This window comes from Selaginella moellendorffii, unplaced genomic scaffold (assembly GCF_000143415.4).
Source record: "Selaginella moellendorffii unplaced genomic scaffold, v1.0 SELMOscaffold_34, whole genome shotgun sequence".
In the NCBI taxonomy this organism is placed as follows: domain Eukaryota; kingdom Viridiplantae; phylum Streptophyta; class Lycopodiopsida; order Selaginellales; family Selaginellaceae; genus Selaginella; species Selaginella moellendorffii.
Genome location: NW_003314295.1, coordinates 114,511 through 128,672, shown reverse-complemented (window position 1 = coordinate 128,672; position 14,162 = coordinate 114,511). Strand labels below are relative to the sequence as shown.

The 14,162-nt window shown below is 51.5% G+C and overlaps 3 protein-coding genes across 3 annotated transcripts; all 3 read right to left on the bottom strand.

Annotated features, from left to right (window-relative positions):
* Positions 1 to 382: 382 nt before the first annotated feature.
* LOC9639078 lies at positions 383 to 1,680 on the bottom strand. The gene is made up of 2 exons (XM_002977268.2): positions 853 to 1,680; positions 383 to 746 (listed from the first exon to the last, which is right to left on the bottom strand). The coding sequence occupies exons 1-2, from the start codon at positions 1,444 to 1,446 to the stop codon at positions 543 to 545; spliced, it is 798 nt and encodes a 265-aa protein (XP_002977314.2). The 5' UTR covers positions 1,447 to 1,680; the 3' UTR covers positions 383 to 542.
* Positions 1,681 to 1,777: 97 nt separating this feature from the next.
* LOC9639077 lies at positions 1,778 to 6,781 on the bottom strand. The gene is made up of 9 exons (XM_024682416.1): positions 5,024 to 6,781; positions 3,591 to 4,809; positions 3,435 to 3,517; positions 3,305 to 3,313; positions 3,134 to 3,222; positions 2,987 to 3,060; positions 2,873 to 2,923; positions 2,738 to 2,814; positions 1,778 to 2,671 (listed from the first exon to the last, which is right to left on the bottom strand). Exons 1-9 carry the CDS (start codon positions 5,337 to 5,339, stop codon positions 1,845 to 1,847), a joined length of 2,745 nt encoding a protein of 914 aa, XP_024538184.1. The 5' UTR covers positions 5,340 to 6,781; the 3' UTR covers positions 1,778 to 1,844.
* Positions 6,782 to 12,436: 5,655 nt separating this feature from the next.
* On the bottom strand, positions 12,437 to 14,149 carry LOC9639393 (retinol dehydrogenase 11). The gene is made up of 10 exons (XM_002977266.2): positions 14,037 to 14,149; positions 13,916 to 13,972; positions 13,778 to 13,850; positions 13,632 to 13,719; positions 13,514 to 13,582; positions 13,386 to 13,459; positions 13,240 to 13,328; positions 13,058 to 13,194; positions 12,911 to 12,997; positions 12,437 to 12,846 (listed from the first exon to the last, which is right to left on the bottom strand). Exons 1-10 carry the CDS (start codon positions 14,071 to 14,073, stop codon positions 12,661 to 12,663), a joined length of 897 nt encoding a protein of 298 aa, XP_002977312.2. The 5' UTR covers positions 14,074 to 14,149; the 3' UTR covers positions 12,437 to 12,660.
* Between the last annotated feature and the right edge of the window lie 13 nt (positions 14,150 to 14,162).

Here is a 14,162-nt window from a genome sequence, read left to right as displayed (position 1 = left end):
CGGCGGTTTATCGTCTACATCCCAACACACTGATCTTCAGCTCGGCTTTGGCTAGCAGCTGTTGGTGAAAAAATGGTGCTGTTCCAAACGGTGAAGTCGGTTTATTGTGCCCTTTTTGCGCCTGACTTGGATCCAAGAGCGTCCCCAAACAAGCAGTGTGTCAACTTGGCTTTTTGTTGTGTGTTAGAAGCATTGGACACACTCATGTCAATTATCATCAAATATCATGGTCAACAGTGATCCTCAGCAAAGGTAATTCGGTAATTCAGGAAGAAGTCTACTGAAAGAAGACAGACAATACAAGGTGTCTTCTGTTGCCTGTGCAAAAAATATGACTGGCAAACATATGTTGCCAACCAAGTGTTGCCCAAACGCCATACAATTGGAGACATGGACACGCGGCTACGTGTTCTATTCAGAATCAAACATTTTACACAAATGTGCGAGGACAAGAGCGAGAGGGAGAGAGGAAGAGGGAGGCAGAAGTAAAAAAAACAAAGGAGAGAAGCACCACTGACCAAGGTTATTTCCATTTCTGCTCTCTACTGCGCCTTCTTCTCGGGCCCCTTAGTAGCAGCAGTGGCGGACGATTGCTCCTTCTCCTTGTAGTACTCGTCCCTGTCCTGAAAGTAGCGCTCGAAAGCTCTAGGCAAAAACAGGGGGATCAAAAATCCCAGCAGATTGATGGAGTAGTACATTAAGTTGCCGATGGCTAAACTCCGTCCAAACCACACCCACGCAGCTTTCTGGGGATTCATTCCATGCAAAAGAGCAAAGAGTGTCATGCCATCTCTTACAACAAGAAAAGCCAAAAAAAGAAACAAAGGAAAAAACGATAGAGAACTCCCATACCCGGAAATCATGTTGAGGTGGTATAGTCATCGTCAAGGTGATGTGCACCCACGAAGACAAGGCAATGAGCCGGCGAGCAGTGTAGAGGATCGGCAGGAGAGCTCGCACCGGGAGGCTGAAGAGCGCAAGCCCACTGATCAAGTTCTCGCTGAGGATCTGGACCGAGAGCAAAAAGAGGTGTGGGGTGGCGGCTCGCACGGACGCCTGGTCACCCCTTGCAAATCCCCCTAGAACGTAGGCCAGCGGCAAGAACAAGCCCATCAGCGTCCCCAAGATCACGTAGAGCTGGAAGAGGCGGTTCCCCTTGAACACCTCGGGCGCGGCGCTCCTGTGCTTGTGGTAGTTTGGGAACACCACCGATCCCAGGAAGAACGCGTACAAGGATGCAAAAACGGGGAATGCAAGATCCAAGAGGGGGACTAACCCGCTGGCCGAGAAGACGATGATGAAGGCCACGAGCTGGAGCTCGATGACGCGGAGCGATCCCATCACCCCACCCAGCGTGCCCGATTCCTGGACGCGCTCCTTCATATCGCCGTGAGCTCTGCCCTCGGTGGCCATTCTCGACCCCGCCGCTAGCGTGGAGCCCGACATGATCCTCGCGCGCTTGACCGCTTACTCGATGGAGGGAGGGAGGGATGGAGGGGATTGTGGATCCCAGAAGCCGCAAAATTCTCTCCCGGGAGCTAGAACAAGGAGAGAGAAAAACAGAGGAGTGATGATTCGCAAACGCTAGCGGTAATCTCGCGGAGAAAAATCGATCGCTGGCGAGATGGGAGCTCTTGTCGCGATGGAAAAGAACCCTAGCAGCATAGGATGCGTCGAGAGAGGTGGAGCATCGCAGCGGTGGAGTATCGCGGTGGTGACACGTTCGAGGCACGTGTCGCTGGGGAAAGCCCTAAACTTTAATAACATAACACTCCCATTTCGCGCGAAAAGTTAAATTTGAAATTTTGAATTCAAATTTTAGGGCTTGGAGCGCGAGACCTCTGCTAGTTCTCGGTCCAGACTGAAAAAATGGGCATGTGGTGATGCCCGGCCGCCGCCAGCGCCCTCCCATTCAAGGCCTGCTGCACGGGCGTCACGATCGATCCCATGTCGTAGCTGCTTGGCTTGCTGCTCATCCAGTAGCCGCCACCGCGGCTGCTGAGATCCCCACCACCACCAACGATTGCGCCTCCCTGATCGTAGGAGCTGGACGAGTGGTTCTTGCCGGGATTGGGCTCCTCGTTCTCGCCCACCGACGGCTTTGGGCTGTCGCTCGAGTAGACCGAGTTGCTCATGAGCGTGCTCGTGGAGGTGGATTGCCCGCCCAGCGCGGCGCCGCCCGAGAAGATGTGGCTGCCGCCCTGGTCGCCGCTGGGGAGCGCGTCCAGGCCGATGAGATTCCTCAGCACCGCGTGCTGCATGCTTGGCGACTGCTGGATGATCGGCTGGTGGTGGTGGTAGCTCCCGCTGAGGGGATGGACCACCTCCTGCGCTCCCGATGGATTGTAGAGCAGCTGCCAGTCCTGCTCCGGCTTGGGGATGAGCTGCTGGCCGCCGTGGCTGCTGCTCGATCGGAGCTGGCTAGCACTGGCGCTGCTGCCGCGCACAAGTACCACGTCCTCGTCCGAGGTTCGAATGATCTGCTGCTGGCTCTGATCCACTCCGGAGTCGCTGTCCTTGTACCTCTTGGCGGTCTCGCCCAGGAGCAAGCTCGGGCTCGAGCAGATCTTCTTGAGGTCGTAGCGGCTGATGTCGAAGTTGGTGACCGCGTTGATGCCCCGGAACTTGATCGCGGCGATGTCGTATGCTTCCGCGGCTTCCTCTTGCGTGCCTGGTTGGTTTAAACAAGATCAGACCGAGCGAGGCATTGCATTGCTTTAAACAACTGAGAACTTACTGAAAGTTCCGAGGTAAAGATCTTTGTTGCCGGCTACTCTTCCAATCCGGGCTTGCCAGCGTCCTTGTTGATGGTGTCTGCATGATTTAAAGCTTGTTAGGAATCGCGAAGTAGAAGGATTCACGCCACGCTTACCTCGTCACTCCCCTGTAAATCGATGCTCCTCTAGAAAACCCACTACTTTTCCTGCGAACACACATTTTTCAGCGAAGAAATCTTGGGAGGCAAGCTGGGGAACGACTGAAATACCTTCTAAGGGAAGCCACAAACTCCTGCCGTGTCATGTGTTTCATCTCCTCTAGCTCCTTTTCATAGTCACTTAGCTGATGCCAATCAAAACGTAGTTTACACACGGTCTTGTGAGTTCATGAATAATACAAGAGGAAGGAATCTCACAGGAAAGTTGATGGTGGTCGTAGGTCCCCAATACTTGAGCGCCGCCAGATCATACGCTCGCGCTGCTTTCTCTTCCTTGTCATAACCCCCTGCGCATTCATTCCCGGCAAGAAACATTAAATGAGGAACGAAAAAACACTTCAAGCACGAACAACAAAGAGTGACACTCACCCAGGTAAACTGCGCATTGATCGATCCAACGAAGTTGCGTCCACCACCACGTATACGAAAAAGCAAAAAAGCAAAAGAGAGAGCGGTCAGCTCGCGGAACTTTGTATCGAATGATCAACAATGAACATACCTTGCCTCCCTTTCCTGGTCTGGCCCTCCTTTCGACAACTATTGTCCCACAGATGTGCCTCGTAACGTCCAGTCCAGCGATGCCTGCTCCATCAAACCCGTGATTAGTCTAGCTATGGTTCCTCCATATATCGATCAAAAGTTGTCGATCACGTACCTTGTAACGCCTCGATAGATTGACGTTCTCTGTCCGAAGGTGTCGATGGATTTCCTGGGAGACGGCTCCTTGCCACCGGCCTTGGGCCTCTTCTTGGGCGGCTGGTCGCTGGAAACCGGATCGCTGGGAGCGACAGCGGCAGCGGTGGCGGCGGCCGCACTGGTGACGAGCGCGGAGGTAGTGGAGCAGCAGAGATTCGCTCCAGCAGCGTTGCAAGGACTGTGATGATCGGCAGCCGCGACCTGCGATGGAGCGGCGGCGGCGGTGCTGGACTGCGAGCCGGGGCTCATGGACAGCGTCAAGGACTGCAAATTCGCCAGCGCGCTAAACTCTCCGGATGCGCCTCCGGTGGCGGTGCTCTTGGCGGCGCCCGGATTGGCGGCGATGGCGGGGGCGATGGTGGCCTTGGTTGCGAGCTGATGATCGCCGCCGGGAGGAGAGGATCCTTGCTGGTGCTGGCGGAGCCAAGTCTTGAGCGCGGATATCCCCAGCATATTCCCGCCATTGCTAGCGTTGCTCGAGCTATGGGGGAGCTGCAGGCTGCAGTCCGAGAAGAGGCTGCTGCTGGCCTCCTGGTGGCCGTGGTGGTGCTGCGCGTGGCCGTGGTGATCCATCTCCTGCCCCGCGACGAGCTGGCTAGAGTGGGAATGAAGCGACGAGATCGTGGAGCAGAGATTGTCGTCCGCCTGCTGCTGGCTGTGCTGCTCGAATTCGCTGTGCCGCGATTGGTGCGAGTGGTGATCGAATCCCCCCTCGCCGGTGGCCTCCGCGAGGCCACCACCGTAGAGGTTGTAATACGGGAGATTGACATTGATCTCCGCGGCGTGATCGTGTTGGTGCCGCGGCGTCGCTGAGAAGGGAGCTCCGGAATGGTGGTGGCCAATCTGGTGGTGCTGCTGCTGCTGCTGGTGGCCGCCTCCGCCGCCACCACCACCGTAGAAGAGATTCGCTACTCCCGGGCTGGTGTTGGAGGAGTCCCGGCTCGAGTACTGGCCGCCGCCGCCACCCAGGGACGAGCCACCGCCCAGGAAGTCCGCCAGCTTGGGAGCTTCGTGCTCGGGCTTTGGGCGGAGGAGGTTCTCGTAGTGGTGGTGGATTTGCTGCTGTTGCTGGTGGTGGTGGTGCTGCTGCGCTTGCGCTGGCTCTAAGCCCAGCCGCGAGTAGTCGTAGACTTGGGGATGCATGCTCGCGCTCATTCCTGCATATTTGTGCCATTGATCTGCGAAGAACACCGGGTGAGAAGCCATGGGGGATGGAAACTCGAGGAGGACGAAGAACAATAAGTTGTAATAATTCTACTGCCAGACGCAAACAAAGGAGAAGGGAAAAAGGAAAAGAAAAGAGAGGCAGTGGCAATGCAGATGCCAGACTTGACCGCGAAGAAGCTTTGCCAGGAGGAAGACGAAGAGTGAGCCAAGAAAAAACAAACAAACCTTGATCGCTACTGGATCTCCGCTGCTCGAACGCTTCCATGATGCAAAGCGAGCCGTCCGTGGCGAGCTGCGGCTGCTGCATCTGGAGCTCGTGATGGTGGTGGTGATGAGGCGACTGATCACTGCTGCCCAGCTGCTGCTGCTGCTGCTGCTGCTGGTAGTCCGCGGTGGCGGCGCTGCTGCCCTGGAGATGATCACCGCCACCACCGAGCTTGGCGTCGCCGATGGACGAGGGAGCTTGCTGCTGCTCGAAAGAAGGGAGATGTGGCGAGAGAGAGAAGCCGAGCCAATTACTGTTACTAGCGGAAGACCTCATCGCTCTTCTCTCTCTTCCTCGCCCAAAAGAGAGAAGAAGTTCTGAAGTCCTAGATGATCACCAGGAAAGAGAGGTCTCGGAGCCCATTAACTATCGCCCGCCGCCGATCATATCTTCCAGTAGCACTGCTGTTACAGGTGCTCTTTGTTGTCTAGACGGCTCCCTGATCTTCGCGTGCTCGCATTTGAGAGAAGCAACGCACTAGTACCGGTGTGCTCATCATTGATGTTGGATCAACACGAAAACAAGAGACAAGCTTGGGATTTGGATTTGGATCTCTTCCTAAAACCCAAGAAAAAACCACGAAGAAAACTAGAGAAAAGATTTCGAGCAGCCTAGACCATAGCTAATCTAGTAGAGAGGAGCTTTTCAGAGAGTGCTCAGAAGCGAACTCTCTCTCGCAATCTCGCGCGCTAGATTTTGAGAAGAATGTTACGAGACCCAAAGGCGAAGAGGCAGCAGGAACAAGACATGTACATGGGGAAGCAAAACAACACAAGACCACAAACAAGTCGAATGGCGAGAGAGTACCCTCCGGACGAGCGAGATGAGGCGAGGAACGAAGGAAGAGGAAGACGGGAGCGATGGGATTTCTTTTGGCAGCAGTGACAGCCAAGTACAGCGCGCACTCACTCACTCACTCCCTCGTCTCATTACTCAGAGCTCAGCGCTCACGCTCGCGCAACGACGAGAAAGAGAACACTGAAAGACCAGCCAACCACGAAGCGCTTTCCACCGAGCGCCGCCGCCCACAAACACAGAGTTCTATGAGATCCTTTCAGCTTTCCCCAAAAGAAAGAGAGAGCTCTTCTCCTCCTCGTTCTCTCCTTCCTCTCCTCTCTCTCTCTCTCTCTCTCTCTTGTGCTTATTTACGTGAACCCTTCGCTGTTTAAGAGGAGAAGGGAAGGGAAGATTGAGAAAACGATGAGAGAGCGAGATCCTTAATAAGTTACTTACTTTGATCTTGGTGAGATCTTGGTCTCTAAAAGCTCTCGCCTCTCCTGGCCGGGAAGAAGGAGACGCCACTGTTGCGAGCCCAGGAGCGAAGCAACATTGAGCCTTGAACACACAAATCCACACACACTATCTATCTCTCACACAAAACAACACAGCGAGGTATATATATCGCTCTCCCAGGACGATGTCTTTGGTCCGGTCACACGGCTACGCTCTCTCGAGCCCCATACGGACCCCAGCCCTTTTTATCTCCCTCTTTTTCTCCCACACCTTGGCCCCCTTTGCATCGATCCATGCGCGACATTTTTAATCGCGCCCCAAGTTCCATTGCTCCAATGTTGGGGATGATAGAAAACCTTAGCGAGCTCGAGCTCAGGCTCCAGCTCAAGACCAAGAGTGAAAGAAGCAGAAGAAGGAGATCTAAATCTCAGTGCCTCTTTCTTCTCCCGAGTTTTCTTTGATCCTCTCAAATATAATCATTCGTGATCTACTACATTGACAGATGGATCTAACAAACTCGCCTTGTTGTCATCTTGTTCGCTTGTTTTTAACATCTTTGTCACTGCCGTGTTTGCTAAATATCCCGGGCTTAACTAACACACCTTTAACGTGGTCGTGAGCCCCCTTTAGCTTAACAGCTGCTTAAGCGCCCGCTAACCCCGGTCGCCGGTCAAGAAAGCCATTGCACACCCCATGCACATGTCATAAAATACGAGGTCACTGTCACGGCGCTTCCCCGGCCCCGAGACGACAGGCACACAGAGAATGCACGACAGGCAGCAGACAGAGCGACATGTGGGCTGGCGTATTAGCACGCTAACAAAACCCCCCTATAAACCCTAAACCCAAGCCCTAAAACCCCCTCATAGCGATTGAATTCAAAGGAGACGCGGGCTAGTGGATGATGCTCCAAGAAAGCAATTTCCAAAAGCAAACACTCGTCCCCTTTTGCGGCATTCGCCCAAGCAAAAGAGATACCGCCCCCTTCCCTGACAGTCCGGCGTTGGGGACTATATTTGCTTTGCTCGTCTTCCATGTCTCTCACACACCCATATACCCAAACATATACCCCTCTCGTAGTGCGTGCGTGTTTCCTTTTTAGGCAACGTTTCGCGCCGTTCCATCGCGACGGAGGGCCGACCCCGTTGCCACCTTTCCTGAATTGGCAACCCTGTTCAATCAAGCATGACGTGTCAACCGGCCACGCTCGAAAAGACCGCCACTCCCGTCCACTGGATCCGGGCCCGATTTTGCATTAATACTTTTTACCTGCTGGCAAATACAAAAGGGTAAAAAAGAAATCCCCTGCTCAAAGCAAAATAAAGGAGAAAACAACGTCATTTTTTTTTATATCCCTATGCTTTTACTTAATGAGTGTACCGAGGCTGGCGTCACCCCCGCCTGCTGCACGCCGTGATTGTTGTTCCGTACTCGTACTTTGACTAGCAGCGGGGCATTCACTTTTACTTTTTCTTTCACCCTCCAAACGGTTCCAAGCCAAGAGCCCAGACCACCAGCCAGCGTTGGGTAAAAGAAAAAACAAGCCCGCCCCCTGCCCTCGGTGATTGAGAAAATCTACTGGCCGACCGTACCATAAATGCCGACAAGACCCACCCGGCGGCGACGCCCGCCGGTGCATCCAACGGCCTGTGGCCGCCGCCTTTCGACGCCCCGGATGCGCGCCACACGTCCGGCGGAGCGCCCGTGGATCCTGGATTTTCCAAACCTTAATGCCACGACGTCGATTGATTTTTGTAAACCTTGACACAATCCATGTGCATTTGGGCAGTATGTACTATTGTCTATGGCGGTTGCGTCTCGTTCACACTATAGAGAGTCTTGGAGGTGGATTCCACGGCTGCCTAACAAGACAACACGGTAAAATCTGGGTGGTGGTGGTGGTGGTGGTGGTGGTGATTTGATTTGACATGGTCAAGTAAGTTTTTCTTTGTTTGGTCTTCTGGCATGGAGGGAGGGAAGAGATCTATGGACGCTTGGCATATAAAACAATTCGCTGTGGCCTGGTGGAGTACAAAAGAAAGATTTGACACAAACACACAGACTCACGGGCAGGCAGGAAAGAGAGTGTAAACAAAAGACCTCTCGTTCCATGGATGGCTTCAAACGCAAGAAGCGCTGCTACAAGCCCTTGATTTGTCAAGGGTCAAGGCGGCAGGAGGAATAATCTGGGCGAATATGGCACGCCGCGGTGTTACTATAAGGTGGAATCATCACGACATGTGACCCCTACCACGAGTTATTTTATTTAATGCGGACATGCATGAATAGTATATGCTTTGTATACTATTAGCAGCGTTGTTTGACCGGCCAAAGTGCCCTACAAAGTTGACACTTAGGTTCGCGCCACGCCATATAGTAACATCCAAAATCGCCATCAAAAGTTTTGCGTACTTGCAAGTGTCGTATGCAAAGACAATCACAAAATCACCCATCACCACAAATGTGGGTGTTTAAATGGCAGTACATTGCTTGCTTGCTTGCAATTAGCCAAGAGCTAAACTAAATCCAGAGACAACACCCAATTGTGGACAATTTGATCCTCCTGGATGGGTTGAAATCGAAAGGACCAGACACCGATGCAAACCGAAAGGAACGGGGAGAGAGAGCGAGCAAAGAGCTTTCACCACAGTACTTTATAGTCAGCCCGTCCACTCACTCACAGGAAGACCCAAGCCAGCGCCAGCCATTGGCATTCGCTTGCGCAGCAGGGCTCTCACAGCAGTGGTCGCCCTCGAGCAAGAGAAAGAAACCACACACACACTCACCTCTTATCTCTCTCTCTCTCTCTCTCTTCAGTTCTCCAGTAGCACTGTGCTCTCGACTGATCGATCAGTGTCACTACTGCAGCTCCACTGCTGGACACTGCTCCACTGCCGCTGCTGCTCCATTGCACAAAAGGACCAAATCTCCAAAATCTGGCCTTAGATTTGCTCTTGCGTCACAGGAGACCTCCCCTTCCCTATATTTATATATATGTATGCTACTACGCACCCATTAGAGAGCAATGATAACGAAACCGGCCCATTGCCCGTACCGGGTGACGCAATTCGCTTCACTCCCTCGCCCCGTGCGTACGACCTGCACACACTTACTGCTACTGCCATGCTATGGCGCCTCTGAGCGAGAGAGAGAGAGAGAGAGAGAGAGGAGGAGATGTTTTTTACGTAGCTTATAACTAGATTAGCGTCCTGGAGGTCCTGGAGGAAAGGATTGTGGATTTGGGTGCTTGGTTTTCTTTTCCCCTTGCCTAAAACTAGTGAATGCAAGAGTGTGTGAGTGACATCACGGGCAGGGTGGCAGCGGCATTGCTATGAGGAGAGGGTTTTAATAATAACAGATAATACGGGAGGGGAAGTCGCAAGCAACGCAAGCAACTTGCCTCGGCGCTTGATGCCTGACGTGAAGCTGAGGTCTCCAGTGCATCCAGATGGTTTCGCAGCGCAATTTGTCAACTTTGGGGGCTTTGTGAGGGCGGGATGTATGAGCTTGGCGATGGTGGGCCGCCTCTCTCGCTTGGGCTTTTGGATTAAGTTAGAGACGCGTGGTTTTGTCAAGGATCAAGGAAGCAAAAGCTCTCGCGTGGAGTTTAGAGCCTTAGAAAATGCGGCAGCTACAAACAATGCTGTGTGTATAAACTAAGTGTTGCTTGTTAGCAAGCAAGCTGTTTGGAACCAAAGTTGCAAAGCCAGGAGGAATGATGGGCGGAGATGAGTAGTATCAGCATCCCTTATATATGCTGGAAATTGCAGGAATATATTGTGCTCCCGCCTTTTGGAATGACAATCCAAACAGTGGTGGAAAAGCAAAGCAGGGATTCCGTGTCTTCGAGTACCTATCATCCATTGGAATATTTGAGGCAGTAAACTACGTTATAACGGATGCGATTCCCTGTACAAGGCATTTGCGCGCGAGAGAAAGAGAGATAGCTTGTCACGCCATTCCCTAAGCTGTGATCTTACATCTGGATCACACCATCCAAGCACAAGGAAAAACACAAACGCATAGATTAAGCTTTGAGCTTGAGAGGGGTGGTCAAGCTCCTTTGAAAGTCTCGAGAGCCCAGGCCAGAGTGACTTAGATTGTGTCGTTGCTTTTGCGACCGGGCAAATTTAGGACAAAAGGACTTTGTGTGCGCGGGCATCAGCGGCACCCACTAGCCCGTGATTGATCTGGAAAATTTTTAACAATGCCAAAGCTCCAAGTTAGCGAGAGACAATGCCAAAATATTTCAAACCTTGGAAAGGAAAACTACGCTTATATTTTTTGTCAACAACAACAACTGGCTGGTCCCGTGGCAGATATTACATAAGGCCCCTCTATTATTTTTCTTCCTTGTCACATTGCCTTAATATTCTAGTTGCATGACAGGGACAGTGTTTCTTCCTTCCAATGCTTTGTCTTGACCACCTGCCAAGCAAGAACCCTAAAACCCACACAACGATTTAATGTTGGAGATCTTCGCTTATTATAACGCGAATGCGAGGCTTTTGTTTGGGACTCGGGCACCTTAACTTTGTGAGCGATCAAACAGCTAAAATTTCCAAAGATTGGAGCTCGCACGTGAAGTGACGTCCCCGTGACGCTCACTGACGGGTTTTGACTTTTCCTTCCCCCCGTGGTAAAAGAGCACGCGTCTGGTGTGGAATGGCTGGGTCAAGGGTAAGATTCTCTGGGTTTACTCATTTCACAGACAATATTTTCAGTGTGATGTTGTAACAGAGCACAGAGATTACAATCCTCGCCAACCAACCAGCCAAGCACCGAATTTATCCCCGCGGCATTGGGACAAGGGAAGCTCCCGAAATTTGTAGTTTTCCAGGTTGAGGTAGATGACAAACTTAGGGATCGATCGAGAGGAGGAGCACAGCGCAGTGAATCTCTCCTTTGTGTCAACAAGAAGAACAAACAACACACTGCCGTAGATCATAAACAAGCGAATTTGCGGTCTTGGAATCCTCAAAGCTCTCTCATTTTTTTGGTATGATTCCCAGCAGGAGGAATGATCGTCGGTGGAAGTCGAGGCCAAAACCCATGCGAGTCCAAAGCTGGCGAGATGTGGGCGTCCACGTGTCGCGGTCTCTGGGCGTTGGATCGTGGGTGGTGGCCGATCATGGCGCACCCACATTCCGTGTGGACCTCTCGTGTCGCGAAGAAAAGAAGATCCAATCCAAACATCCTTGTTGCCGTCTTCTTCTTCCAATCCTTCCACCCTATGGTTGGATAAATCCGATTTGGTCCCTTTGTCGTCGTATGTGTGGAAATGGCCGGAACGCCTTTCAAGATCCAGCTTATAGGGTCTAGAGATCTTCTAGAACAGGGCTCACTCCCTTGCGTCAATCATTACGCTATGACAAAAGCTTTGAGCACTCGAAGAAACCCTAAAATCAAAAACCGCGAGAGGAGGAAGAATGCTGACGTCGGCCTGTGCCCGCGCCCGCCGCACGATTTCAAGTGCAATGAATCCGCCGAATCTAAGGGTCCCCCGATGGGACAAGTGGGCCCCTGCAGCCCTGACGCGTGGCAGCTCCCCCCCACGGCCTGCTATGCTGTACGCCACGTGGTACCACCCCAGGGATGGTTTAGTATAATAATGCGACGAATATACTATAGTTTAGCTGGTACCAAACCAGAGAAGAATTCCAAGAACACACATGGGGTAGGGTCGCCTTGGCGGAGTTTGGCGCGTAAACAATGGTTTGATCCACCTGATCGCTTTCTTTCGCATCTATGGATCCATCTCCTCGCGCATTTTCAAGCGATTGCTTTGATTTCTCGATCGCCCAAATCTCTCCGGTTTGCGAGATGGAACGAATCATCATTGTCAATCCGGTAGGCTTCACGAGTGACACAAGGTGTTTTAACTAGATTTTCTCGCTCCTTGGATCGGTCAAGGCATTGGATTGACAGCAAGCAAGGGACATCTCTTTCTTTCTCTCGCTCTCACTCTCACTCACACTCGTTCGTGTAGTACTGGCTTGGATGGATTGTTTTCGTTTCTTTTGTTCCCTTGTCTTCGTGTGATCGCAAGATCACCATGAGCACTGCATGTAACCTTGTTAAGTCACGCCAGAGCTTGTCACATTGAGACAATCAATAACTTCTATACCATTTTTTCTTCGGTTGGAAAACATAAAGACAATTGCAAAATCACTGCTAACTCCATCAGCGATTTGTCGACCTGGTCCTTTAATTTTTTCCTTCTGGAAAACTTGCAATTTTTAAAGGCTGCAAGTGGGATCTCGTTCATAAAGTGGCATGTTTTTTTTTTACTTCCAGAGAGATTCCATGGCTTGTTTTTCTTCTCAGTGGAACGTCCCATCCCAAGAGTATTATAAGCCTTCTCTTACACATTGAGCTTATCACCGGTGAGCTCCTCGCAAACTTGCCACAGCTTTCGAGCGATAGTCTTATCCATGGCCTGGGAGCTCGGCTTTGCAACGCAGCAGTTCTTGAAGTACTGGCCCGTGACAAATTCGACTTCGTCCGAGGTTGCGAGGTGTATCGCCGTTTGAGCACCTTCAAGTGGAGACTGCGGCGAAAGACAAAAAGAAATGCTCGTAAAACACACCAAAGAGAGATCTTTTTCTACTTACTCGAAGACCAATCAGTTTGCGCAAGATGGAACGCACTTTGCCTTCCGAAGTGTCAGCCATGGCTCCAGGAAAAACATGCCTGATGAGCTGCCAAGGATCTCATACGTGATATCTCAAATCGCTTGCAAAGATTTTAAAAAATCGAACCTTGGTGTCCACGATGCCCGGGTGGATAGAGTTACATGTGATTGGAAGGTTGAGAGACTCGCATTGTCGGCTGAGCTCGAGGCTAAAGAGGCAGTTTGCGAGTTTGGATTGGGCGTATGCTAGCCACGGATTGTAAACTGATATGGAGAAGTTTTTAAACAAATCGATAAGAGCTATAGTACCTCTCTTATTAGAGAAATTCAGATCCTCAAAGTCGAGCTGTCCGATCCTCTCGGCCTCGGAGGCAAGGACCACGACTCTTGACGTTTTCCTGTCAAAAATGTGATTTTGGTTACCTAGAACACTTTAACGAACGCACGTACTGTACCTCAGTTTTGTTGCGCTCGAATGAAGAAGCTCCATAAGTAGGATCGTCAGGAGAAAATGGCCCAAGTGATTGGTCTTGCCAGAAATTTGTTTCTTTCAGCTTCCTTGGATCGAGAAGTTTGGGCTTACCCCAAACTGCATCTCAAAACCATCTCGCGTGAAGTCCAGTGGACATGCCATGACTCCAGCGTTGTTTATCTGCCAGTGTCTCCATATCCAGAGGTTTTACAAAGATCTCCAAACGTACCAGGACGTGTAGAGGATACCCTGCTCGTCTGTACTCGTCTACAAACTTCCGTATGGAACGAAACGATGCAAGATCACATTGCATGGATCTTAAAGTCGATGGAGTCACGACCATGAATTCTAATCTCCTTATCTTAACACCTCTACCTGATCGACTGATTTCCCGTCAAGGAGATGAGCTCCCTCACAGCGTTACTGCCCGACTCCACATTCCGGCAAGCTGCCCAAGAGCACGAAAGAGTAAAAACTCGAGAAGATCGCGTGGATACTTCAAAAGAACCAAACCAAGTGTTATCGCCATTCCCCTCTTCGCAAGCTCCAATGCCGTGGCTTTGCCAATCCCTGGAGAGAAGAAGCACATTGTCACGCCAAGGAACTCTCGCGAGAAGAAACTCTTCCATCTCACCGCTGTTTCCTCCAGTCACAATGACGTGCTTGGCCATGGCTGGAACCACGAACACCAATCCAACGGCTCATATGCGGCAAAATCATAGCCACTAGAAAGCCCTAAGAGAGAAAATATTTTGGCTCT